General features: G+C 38.9%; 1 protein-coding gene across 1 annotated transcript in view; it reads left to right on the top strand.

Moving 5' to 3' along the window:
• lama5 (laminin, alpha 5) overlaps nucleotides 1-12,300 on the top strand; it is an 82,877-nt gene that overhangs the window by 61,941 nt on the left and 8,636 nt on the right. Inside the window, exons 46-66 of the mRNA XM_053643626.1 lie at nucleotides 692-792; nucleotides 898-1,081; nucleotides 1,224-1,364; nucleotides 1,583-1,734; nucleotides 1,889-1,999; nucleotides 3,229-3,340; nucleotides 3,461-3,631; nucleotides 3,806-4,002; nucleotides 4,650-4,766; nucleotides 4,930-5,084; nucleotides 5,196-5,328; nucleotides 5,816-5,918; nucleotides 7,090-7,203; nucleotides 7,349-7,534; nucleotides 7,745-7,887; nucleotides 7,995-8,171; nucleotides 9,330-9,469; nucleotides 9,635-9,782; nucleotides 9,893-10,026; nucleotides 11,363-11,525; nucleotides 11,612-11,749. Of these exons, the coding sequence (XP_053499601.1) occupies nucleotides 692-792; nucleotides 898-1,081; nucleotides 1,224-1,364; nucleotides 1,583-1,734; nucleotides 1,889-1,999; nucleotides 3,229-3,340; nucleotides 3,461-3,631; nucleotides 3,806-4,002; nucleotides 4,650-4,766; nucleotides 4,930-5,084; nucleotides 5,196-5,328; nucleotides 5,816-5,918; nucleotides 7,090-7,203; nucleotides 7,349-7,534; nucleotides 7,745-7,887; nucleotides 7,995-8,171; nucleotides 9,330-9,469; nucleotides 9,635-9,782; nucleotides 9,893-10,026; nucleotides 11,363-11,525; nucleotides 11,612-11,749 (3,020 nt within the window). The remainder of the gene's footprint in view (nucleotides 1-691; nucleotides 793-897; nucleotides 1,082-1,223; nucleotides 1,365-1,582; nucleotides 1,735-1,888; nucleotides 2,000-3,228; nucleotides 3,341-3,460; nucleotides 3,632-3,805; nucleotides 4,003-4,649; nucleotides 4,767-4,929; nucleotides 5,085-5,195; nucleotides 5,329-5,815; nucleotides 5,919-7,089; nucleotides 7,204-7,348; nucleotides 7,535-7,744; nucleotides 7,888-7,994; nucleotides 8,172-9,329; nucleotides 9,470-9,634; nucleotides 9,783-9,892; nucleotides 10,027-11,362; nucleotides 11,526-11,611; nucleotides 11,750-12,300) is intronic.

Here is a 12,300-nt window from a genome sequence, read left to right as displayed (position 1 = left end):
TTAACATCGTCCTATGTTAGCCAATGTACATTTTCCTTTCTTTGTTTGTTTCTTGCTGTGTGCAGCACACTAGTGGTATTTAACTAGAAACAATACAAAATACAATATTAGTGCTATACTGTACTAGAGGTCGCCCGATGGTGGATTAATAACTAATAACCAATACTAATAACTAAGTTGGGGAGTACCTGCCGATAACTGATTAATCAACCGATAGTTTTTAAAATTGATACTGAATGAAAACGTAACACTCAAAGTAAAGTATTGCTGAACTTTATTACAAACATACAGTACTGACTGTACCATGAAAATGTACTGTACTTTTTTTTAATGAAATAAATATATAAATGTTTGTGTGTGTGTACATATATATATATATATATATATATATATATATATATATATATATATATATATACATACATATATATATATATATATGCATGTATGTATATATACAAATTATTAATAACTAATAAAGTATATGAAATATATAAATAACACTTCAAATAACAAAATAAAATTTGTCAGTGATGGTTATTATTTCACCTCTAGAGGCCGCTCTCGTACCGTATAATGACAGCGGAGCGTTCTCAGCCTCTCACGCAAGTTCTGGTCTAAAAATGATTGTGTTGTTAAAATATTTGTCAATTTCTTAATTTCTGAATTATTTCTCTTTTCAATCATCTAGAATGCAACTGTTCTCCCTGCGGGACAGCCTCATGTGACCCTCACACGGGTCATTGTCATTGTAAACCAGGTGTTACTGGCATCCACTGTGATCGCTGTGAGGTATGCCACAGAATTGTTCTTCCTGTTCTGTTTATTCTGTTTCATTTAGTCCAGCTAAGCTGTGTGCTCTGGTTTTGCTAATAGCAGTTTATCATTTGTGTTCAGCATGGCACATTTGGCTTTGAGTCATGTGCTGGCTGTCATACGTGCGACTGTGATGCAGCGGCGGCACTGGTTCAGCCATGTGACCCAGTTAACGGCTCATGTGCGTGTCAACCAGGTGTGAACGGACCCAACTGCCGCCAGTGTGCTCCAGGACACTGGGACTACGGTCCTAATGGCTGCAAGAGTGAGGCCTTTTTTTAAACACACACACACACACACATTATTTTACTAGTACAAATTTATTAACTCAACCCTGTTTCCTATATAGTTTTGTTTGATCCGATTCCCAGACTTTATTACATTAATGCGTGTCTCTTGGCTTTCAGAGTGTGGGTGTAAACGAGGTCGCTGTGACCCACGGACTGGGGAGTGCCGCTGCCCGGACACTGTGACAGGGAGACAGTGTGATCGCTGCACTAACGAGCGCAGTGTACCAGTCATTAATGGAGCAGATGTTCACTGTGAACGTCAGTACACACACACACACACACATTTAAAAACCTCGTACATTTTACTGCTCTATTTCATCTTTCCTATGCCGACTCATATTAAACTAGCTACAAAATAAAAAAATCTTCATACAAAAGGACACTGGTATAAAACTTTGGCAGCTTGTTTGAGGGAACTGTTTCAGTACATTTGAGTGTGTGTGTGTGTGTGTGTGTGTGTGTGTGTATTTGTTTAGCATGTGATAGCTGTGTGACAGTGCTACTGCAGGATCTAGACATGGTGAGCAACTACTTCCTCTCTGTGGATCACCAGCTGAAGAACATCAATGCTAGCTCCCTCGCGTGGGCAGAACTCCGCAACCTTATTGCTTCTGTGATGAATGTGTCTGTGAGTCTCTCTCTCTCACACACACACACACACACACAGAGTATAGTTGACGTCAAGAACATGTAAAACCATGTCGGTTAAATGTCATGTCTGCTCGCAGTTACTGTATATATGTGGCATTGTTCAAACTATGCAAATCTTGGCCTTTTCCCAGAATTCCATAGAAAACTACAACAGTACCTTGGATGACAGCAGGATGCAGGCAGATTTGCTTGAGAGAGATCTGCAGACCATTGTCTCTGACATCTCTGAGCTGGACGAAAAGGTATGACGAGGATTTGGAGCTCAGACAGTAATGAATATCAGACATGTGTATGGATTATAAAAACAGTTCTGTGCACTATTCAGAGTGCTTTACTAAATTGCACTTGTCTGCTGAAGCAGTTACTGTAAGTCTATGAGTTGCAGTTGATATTAATGTTAGTATCATTTTTGGTGTTAAAAATGTGGCTGTGTATACAGTGCTGTGAAAAAGTATTTGCCCCCAATCCTGGTTTCTTCTGTTTTGTGTATATCTTGTACTAAATTGTTTCAGAAATAAATTTGAAAAAATCTAAGATAAAAACAAAGGCGACCTGAGTAAACACAAAATACAGTTTTTAAATGATAGTTATTTATGAAGCAAAAAAGTTATCCAATACCAACTGGGCCTGTGTGAAAATGTATTTGCCCCCGTGGTTACTAATTCCCCAAATCTGTGGTGAGGTGAAAACCACTGCTAACCCAGAAGAACATTAAGGCTCGTCTGAATTTCACCAAAACACACCTTGATGATCCACAAACCTTTTGGGAGAATATTCTGAGGACTGATGAGTTGAAAGTGGAACAATTTGGAAGACAGGGGTCCCGTTACATCTGGCGTAATCCAAACACAAAATTCCACAAAAATAACATCATATCTACAGTCAAGCATGATGGTGGAAGTGCGATGGTGTGGGGATGCTTTGCTGCTTCAGGACTTGGGCAACTTGTAATAATTGAGGGAAACATGAATTCTGCTCTCTACCAGAAATCCTAAAGGAGATTGTCTGATCTTCAGTCCATAAATTGAAACTCAAGCGCAACTGGATTATGCAGCAAGACAATGATCCAAAGCATAGGAGTAAGTGCAAGTCCTAGAAGTAAGTAAAAGACTGATCTCCAGTTATTGGAAGCGTTTCGTTACAGTTATTGTTGCTAAAGGTGGCACAACCAGATTTTAATTTTAAGGGGCTAATTAGTTTTTTGATGGATAACTTTTTTGCTTCAATTAAAAATAAATAAAAACAGTATTGTGTGTTTACTCAGGTTACCTTTATTTTATATTGTGTTTTGTTTGAAGATCTAAAACTATTTAGGATGACATAAAACACAAAAACCGAAGAAGGGCAAATACTTTTTTCACAGCACTGTATATCTTATTTTTCAAGAAGAAGACATGTCCAGGTCCTACGTTGTTAAAACTGTGACACTGTAGTGGCCAGTCTGCTGAGCATATCCACAATAATCTTGCAGGTGTCAATCTCAGTAACAAAAGGAGATAAGCTTAAGAACAGCACCAAAGCCACGTACGAGAGAGCTCAGAGCCTGCTGGACTTTATCAGAGGCAGCATGAGAGACATAAAAGGTTGGGAAATAATGATCAAATCATAAAGCATTTACTGAAGCATCCTTCCTAATAACTCGCTGCATGATATCCACACGTGAGAGCATTTTGGTGATGTGATGTGTCTGTTTGTGCGCACAGCCATGTTGGAGCTGTTGAACAGAGCATCTCAGAATGGCTCTCAGGATGTAGATGAGAACGAGTTGTCACGGAAGCTGCCTGAGGTTCTCGCCATGTTGAGGGACATGCGCTTCCAAAGCACCCACTACCAGAGGAAGTTAGCAGAGAACGAGCTGACTGAAGCCAAGAAGTGTGAGTGAGAACATAGTTCGAGCTTTAAGATAGCCGAGAGGCACTTTTCAAAACTATTCAATCTGGTGCTTTTGATTATTCATTTATTTTTGTATTTATGCAGTGAGAACAGAACAGTTCGCTGAATTTTTATATTGAATGTCCCTCTTTTGAATGCTCTTGTTCTCTCGGTAGTGCTGGAGCGTGTGAAGGGAGAGATGGCTGACCGGAATGCTGCAAACCAGGATACATTGGAGTTTATCAGGAAAAAACTGGATCAGTTTAATGCTGAGCTCATGAACCTGAGAGACTCTCTTAACGATGCAGTGAAGAACCTAGCACGCGCAGCTGAAACTAACAGCATCAACCAGAAACAGCTGGAAGAGTACAAGGTACACCAACCTGCACGCACACACACACACACACACACACACACACACACAGAGTACCTCACAAAGGGCATTTTTCTACTGCACGTTCAATATCAAGTAAAGGATCACATAGGTATCAGTGGGCTGCAGTTTATTTTACAGTGAAGACAGTGACTGCATCATTACTGCTTACAACAATGCCATTGTTTAGTCCACAAACAATTTCCTTGTTGTCATTTAAAGACAGTCAGCACCATGACAATATTAATATTACTTTCAAAAAGAGAGATTTTTTTTTTAATCTAGAGCGGCCTCTAGAGGCGAAATAAAAACCATCATTAACAAATTTTGTTGTGTTATTTGAAGTGTTATTTATATATTTTATTTACTTTAATAGTTATTAATAATTATTATTAACATTTATATATTTATTTCATTAAAAAAAAATTCTGCTAATAGACCCAGCATTGTGTCCTTTTGGTTCCTGCTAGTACCAGAAAAACAGGAACCTTTGTTAGTGAACATTTTAGAAAAAGTGCGGTTGTAGATTTCTGGTGTCAAAAGTTCATGTACTTATTTAAAAAAAAATTTAAATGGAAAAAAAAAGACAACTTCATCATATTGATTGCTCTTTGAGACATTCCGGACTTGCTTTGATGTGTCAATAGCAAAAAGTGAATGCTCTGAAGTCAAAGCACAAGGAGGTGGAGGATATGATCCAGATGGCAGAAGATGATATGGCTCAGGTCAATGACATGCTACTTATGCTGCAGAATGCAAAAGAGGTCAGATTCTACACACACACACACACACACACACACTCCATCATGTAGAACATCGATATTAATCACAAATACTTGATGAGGCAAATGATGAGGTATTTCCAGGTATTAGAAGGTCCACCTCCCGAGTTCTTCACTACTGTTTGTCTGTCCTTCTCCTCTGTAGGATTATGAGCGTCTGTCTGCTCAGCTGGATGGAGCAAAGCAGCCTCTCACTAACAAGGTGCAGAATTTCACTATCTCCAGCTCAAAAAGCCCGCTAGTAGAGGCAGCTGAGAAACATGCTGAGCTTCTCGATCAGCTTTCCAAGAACCTCTCGAGGTGTCCGAGACTTCCATCATTCGCTTCTTTCCTTCGATTCCTTTGCACTAGATTTACATGTTCTGTTCGATGACTATATAGTTAATGCCTGTTCCTCTGTGTTTACAACAGCGTCATTTCCAACACTAACCAGGACCGCTTCATCCAGAGAGCTCTGAATGCATCAGGCACTTACACCAGCATTATTGAAAGCATACGGGAAGCTGACACTTTAGCCAAGGAAGCTAATACGGAGGCCCTGGAGGTAAGGTTAAGCTACGGCAGGCCCGGGGCCCTGGGATATTATGTGTATTGTGTATGTTAATATGCCAATGATTTAATGAATTGTTCAACACGGATAAATCGAACACTTAATGTAACCTTAATGTTTTGTTCCGTACTTGACAAGAAATGCCCCATCTCAATTCGACGTATAACCAGTTTAGCTGTAACATATATTCCGTGTTCAGTTACCAGTAGAAACAAGTTTTTATCTAAATGCAAAATGTACTTAAACTTGCTTGTGGGTGCTTGGGAATCTGTTATTAACATGTTGTATTGTTCTATATAATGAATCTTTATTCATATTATGTATATTTAAGAAAATTTAGAGGAAAAAAGTGGTAAAGATTCCATGCATTAAATTTTAGGAAAATTTTTTTTCTGGAATTTAAGGAAAAACCGGTCAACATGACTTCTAGTGTATGATCAGTCAGATCTATTGTTTTTTTTTGTTTGTTTTTTTGGCACAGTATATCAAAGGCCAGAATCTTTCACAGCAGGCCAGTGACCTTAAAAATAAAAGTATGGCACTACAAGAACAGGCATCAACCCTGCTCCAGGAGCTGACTAAAGGTACATTTGATCAAAACATTCAATGGACTCTTGTGGCCCGTGGCTGTTGATACGGCCTCATTTATCAAGCTGAACATGAAAGATTTATTCTTGAGTATCTACACAAAAAATTTGGGTTCATGAAAGTTTTCCAAAAACAATTTTAGTATCCTACTCATGCTGCTTGTGTGTATAAAAAACAACAACAAACCCATCTTCAAATCATATCATTTGCACGGATTACTGCACTTTAATATATGGATTAATGCTGTCAAGTATCAAGAGTGGCATATAGAAGTGCTTTGTAGTCTATCAAAAACATATCCTCATGCTAATACATTAGGTCTGAGAAAATGTTGTAAAACCCAGTAGTTTTATATTATTGGTATATTAATTAAAGAATATGAAAAATATAGAAAGCGAACAAACACAAACAGATTCTTTTTTAAAAAAAGACAAATAAAACTACACTGTAAACCATGATAGCCCCATTAAGTTATGCAAACATATTTCTGCTTTTTAACTCCAATTGTCATGACAAGTTTTGGATATTTAAGTTTTGGACAACTCAAGTTTCTAAGCTTTCAAAAATTAAAGTTATAGTAATTCATTGTCTTTACTTGTAAAACTTAAAAATAATAATAATAATTCTTTAAAAAAAAAACTTCAAGTTGACTTTAATCACGTTTTTAAGGCAGCAGGTGAACTTTCGTTTCTAAGTTTAACCACCTGAAATGTTTTACAGTGTAATCATTCAATTATGACAAAAAAAATACCTTTGTATAAAAGGAGGACGGGTCGATCTGCTCTAATCCGTAAACAAATGGTTTAGCTGACAGAAGATCATAATACACATATGACACGAGTACATTTGTAAATCCGATGGTAAATATTAGTTTGTTTTGGCTTACACAAGCATTTATACACAACACTACTAAAAGATTGATTAATAAGGCCCACTATCATCCTGGAAGAGACTTCTCCCAGCAGATTACAAATATTTCATCACAGGATAATGGGGATCAGTCAGAAGAATAGAGCACTGACAATAATCAGCACTGAGACAGAGATTAATGTTTCAGATGCTCATTCTCATTTTATATATATAAGATGCCCATTGAATCATCTGAAGATTATGAAGGTTGGCAGTGAATGAGCGTTTATTGACAAGTTTGTGACTTGAATTGGGCAGCGGTGAAGCCTCAGGTGCAGGACATCAAGAAGCGGCTGCATGAGGCAGAAGTGAAAAAGAACGAGCTGCTGAAGGATCTGTCATTAATGCAGAATTCCCTGAACTTTACCCAAGGTCAGCAGTTTGACTTTTCCTTATGTTGTGTTTGTGTTCCGTGTATAGCAAAACGGAATTATAACCGAGTTATTTGAAAACACCAAATGTAACCTAGAGCAGTAATATTGTGTGTGTGTGTGTGTGTATGTGTATGGGTGTGTAGAGAACACATCACAGGAGATCCTGGCAGTAAAAAATGCAGCGTCGTTGGCTAACAGCACTGTGGCTAATGTGTTGGAGAAGTTGGCTCCTATAAAACAACAGCTGGAGGAGTGGCACAGAACATACGGAACATCCAACACCACTAATGAAGACTTCAATGATGCACTAAGCCAAGCCAACAGCTCAGGTTAGTGTGTGTGTGTGTGTGTGTGTGTGTGTGTGTTGCTGGTATGATTTTGCACCTTTTGTTTAACCTAAAAGGGCCAAAATGTTACCCTTTGGTTACTGATGTCAATGTTAGGGTTAGGTTTAGCATAGGCATTAATTAGCTGCATTAATAATTATGTCAGTGGAACGTCCTTACAAGGATAGTATAACAAATGTGTGTTATGTGCAGTGGGAGCACTGAGCGAGACCATTCCTATGTTGATGAAGAAGCTGGATCGTTTGCAGAATCACTCCATGCAGGTGTCCAACATTTCTGAGAACATCCTGAGAATCCGTGAGCTCATTGCTGAGGCGCGAAAGGCTGCTAGCAGGGTACTGCAAGCTCCATTTAAAACTGCAGCGCAGTTTCTTAACTTTCTTACGACTTTCTGAAGACCCTGTCTATTTTCCCCTGTCATTTTTCTCACTGTGATCGTCAGGTCAGTGTGTCGATGAAGTTTAACGGGAAATCGGCAGTGCAGGTGAGGAACCCCAGTAATCTGGCTGACCTGGCTGCCTACACCTCCCTGAAGTTCCACATCACTCTCCCCCAAGCTGCACGCATTAAGCGCCAAGTCACTAACAGCCAGTTTGTCTTCTACCTGGGCAACAAGAATGTAAGTCAGTTCCCTTTCTCTCGTTATGTGTAGACACGAGTAAACATACAGTGCACCCACACCCTGCTACTTAGACTCTTGTTACCCAGATTCCCACTATAATAGTGCTTGGATTTAGTAACAGTTTCTCATTACTCATCTGGTAAATTCAGCATGAAGGAACCTATCAGTAGTTTGATCAAAATGCAGTTAACAAACAGATGTTGCCTCGAACAGATGTTGTACCACAGAAACACAACTGAGAAGCCATGTTAGTTAACAGGACTACCACTACACTGACTGAAGCTAATGTACCAGCTGTATACATCTGTAGCATGAACGCAATCATCATTTTCAGCACGTTCATGTTCGTGACGTTGTGTTGTGAATTGTCATTGCAGTGAATGACAGGGGTACTAAATAAAACAGGTATTGCTTTACCATGCCATAATTCATTTGCAAACATCAGAGTAAATGCAGGTTAGTAATCCTCCTAAAAGCCTGTTTTTAAATAATTATTAGATTAATATTATCGTGCACGTTATTTTAAATATGGTTTGGTAATGAAGTAGAGTACGAGTTTCAGTAACATGTCATCATTTCTGAAGATTTTGCAGTGTAGATTTTGTTCAAAACATGAAGTTGCTGTGTCCGTGTTAGCCGTACGAGCGCTGCATCACTCCCTCCGGGATTTATTTTTTTTTTTTTGCGATTTTGCAGTCGCAGAAATGAATACAAACTCAAGCAAATTCGGAGAAGCTTGCAATCTTTCCAAATTGCCGCAGATTCCCTGCAGGGTTTGGGCCAAGACGCTTCCTGTGATGTCATTACAATGCGCATTCAGCCAAAGCCCTCTTCGATCCGCATGCGTTGAACATGAGTACAGCTAAAAGGTCTCATTTACCAACAACCATTACTGCAAAAGCCCGTGCAAAACTATTTTGTGCACTTGCAATTTCCCCAATTCAAGTACTTTTTAGTTTAAAAAAAAAAAAAAAAAGCATAAGTGATGTCAGAATATCATGCATTTTTTGCCACAACAATCACAGAAAAACTCCTGTGAAACCCTGTACGGACTGATATGACACTGTTTCCTAAATACATCAACTGCTGAGTATAAGATGAGCTTGTACGTGTGTACATGAGCATGGAAAAATATGCTTCCTCTGTGTGTTGCAGTCCAGTAAGGAGTTCATGGGCATGGTTCTGGATGGCGCACGACTACGCTGGCTTTATAATCTTGGTGATAAGACTGCACAGGGGGTGATGCAAGACGACGTTCGCTCAGATGGCCAGTTCAACAGTCTATTTCTGGAGAGGTGAGGCAAATGGCCTGTTCTCATTATCTTCATCACCATTTTCCATCTGTCGTCATCGCCATCAGCAGCAGGCAGCGGAGAGGGCATGTGGGGAAAAAACGTGGAATGTGGAAGCATATATTTTTTTAATCCGTCCTCTGTGTGTGTGTGTGTGTGTGTGTGTAGGATGTTGCAGTATGGTCAGATGGCGATGACTGTAGGAGAGGGGAGATCGATTAAGCAGTCTGTGGAGGCAGAAGGAGATCGTGGCCTTCTAAACCTCCCCACTGAGGAAACGGTCTTCTACATTGGGGGCTATCCCCGTACCTTCATGGTAGCATTTGAGATTGCTAAAATTTCGATTTGTATCCATATATATATTTTCAGGTTAATTCAGGATTCCGTCTGTTGCTGTGTAATGTGTAATATGTCATCGCTTCACAGCCCCCTGCCCAGATGCAGCTGCCTAATTTCAAAGGCTGCATTGAGCTTGAGAGTCTGAATGAGGAGGTGATCAGCCTCTATAACTTTGAGAAGATCTTTGAGCTTAACACCACTGAAGACAGTCCCTGCCCACGGTGAGTACAGTCGACTTGGAGATTTAAACCATTGACAGAGCAACTGGAGCAAACAAAAACTGAGAAGAGCTGAAAATTACATTTGAAGATGATAATAGCTATTGTTTTGTTTTAGGTTTTTTTTTTTTTGCAATAAAAACAAAATACAGTATGATACAGTATTAAGGACACTGTCTATCTACACTACACCTTCTCAATCATGCAATTATTCAATGAGCAAATCATGTGGCAGCAGCACAATGCATCAAATCATGCAGATATAGGTCAAGAGCTTCAGCTAATATCTGAATCTCTTGATTTTTTAAAATATGAGAATGGGGAAAGGTGTGAGCTCACTGACTTTGATCATTGCATGGTTGTTGTTGCCAGGCAGGCTGGTTTGAGTATTTCAGATGTTAATTTTACATACGCTCATTGGCGTATGTTAAATGTGAAGTATTGGTGATCCTGTGCACACCGTAGCCTCAGATTCCTGCCAAACCCGATGTGGTCTTCTGCTGTTCTGCCTGAAGGTTAAACATTTTGTGCATTCTAAGATGCTTTTCTGCTCACCACAGTCATGAAGAGCCTTCCTGTCTGCTTGAACCTGTCGGACCATACACCTCTAACCCCTCTCTCATCAACAAGGCGTTTCTACCCACAGAACTGCAAAAAACATCATGTTGGATTTTTTTTTGTGTGTTTCACATCGTTCTGTGTAAACTTTAAAAACAGATTCAAAATGTGTGAAGATCCCAGGAGATCACCAGTTTCTGAAAGAATCAGACCAGCCCATCTGGCACCAACAGCCATGCCACTGACATCACATTCTTCCCCATTCGTTATGCGCAATCGAGTTATTCACCTGCGCCAGTACTTCCAGCTACCCCACAATGCAGCATCTTTCCACAAGGTGATACATGGACTAAATCATTGATCACCTGAGCGAACTTCAGCAGTTAGGTAGAGATTAGATAGTAGCATGATGTAAACACTCCTCCATAGAGTCCTGGGAAATAGACCGTACACCTTCCTTCAATTCTATGTTTTTATTTATCAGGGCCTAAATATAGACACACACCAGAGACCTCCAGAACACCAAACTGCCAAAAAGTTCTGCTTTTATAGAAGTAGTCACATTTCTTGATGATTAACTAATCTTGTGCATTTCAGTAGTAACACCTGGCTGCTAATTACTAATTGTATTAATGATTGTGTAGGTACAGTAGGAAGGATGTACTTATTTATTCCACATAGTTTCTGAATGTTGGGTTTATTTTTTTGGAAAACAAATGAACAAATATCTATAGTAGCATAATTTAGTGTGCTGTATGTGTTTGTGGGTGTTTTATAATAGACCTAAGCCAGCAGTAACCCAGCAATGGATAGAAGATGCATCCTACTTTGACGGGACAGGCTATGCTGAAATCACTCCTAAGGCAGTGTGTACGAAAGCTCGCTTTGAAGTGGATATCAAACTCGTCTCACAGAATGGAATTCTGCTCCTGCTTCGCACTGAGGTCAGACATTTGACAGCACTGACAACAAAATCATGAACCCCACTGTTAAATACTCTGATCTCCCATGACCCTTCTCCCTTCCACAGACTAAGTTTGCGTGTGTGGCAGTGCTCAAAGGGCGTGTGATGCTCTTCTACAACTTCAATGGGACATTTGTGCAGGAGGAGAAGTACAAAGACACAGAAGACGACTTGCTGTTTGTCAGCGATGCCACTGCCAAATTAGTAAGTCAGTTGTACATTATACCTGTACAAGTCCTCTGTAATTTCCTGTAGAATGCATTCATTCATATATATACAGTTTTATTAGATTCCTGTATCATTTTTTTGCCATAATTCACAATATTGAACTTTTTTTTTTAATTTACAGCATAATAACATGTTACATAGTAAAATATGAATGTAGAATAAAGGTTTGTTAAATAAATAAATAAACATTTTGTATATTGTTCACAGTAGCCTCCCACAGTAACAACTTAATATATTCTTATATACAGTGGGGGAAATAAGTATTGAATGCAGCAACATTTTTTTCAGTAAATATATTTCCAATGAGGCTATTCACATGAATTTTTAACCAGACATCAGTATTAACTCAAGAATTCTGAACATTAAAGTCCATAAATGAAGTTATGTGTAATAAAGAGGAATGATACAGGTGTATATATATATATATATAAATCAGTATGTTTTTATATACAGGTTTCATTTGAATGTCTAGTTATTATATGCAGGCTTACATAATTTACTGTATATATAATATAATGCATCATTTA

The sequence above is a fragment of the Ictalurus furcatus genome, chromosome 15 (genome assembly GCF_023375685.1).
Source record: "Ictalurus furcatus strain D&B chromosome 15, Billie_1.0, whole genome shotgun sequence".
NCBI classification, from domain to species: Eukaryota; Metazoa; Chordata; class Actinopteri; order Siluriformes; family Ictaluridae; genus Ictalurus; species Ictalurus furcatus.
This window is presented reverse-complemented; position numbering and strand designations above follow the sequence as displayed.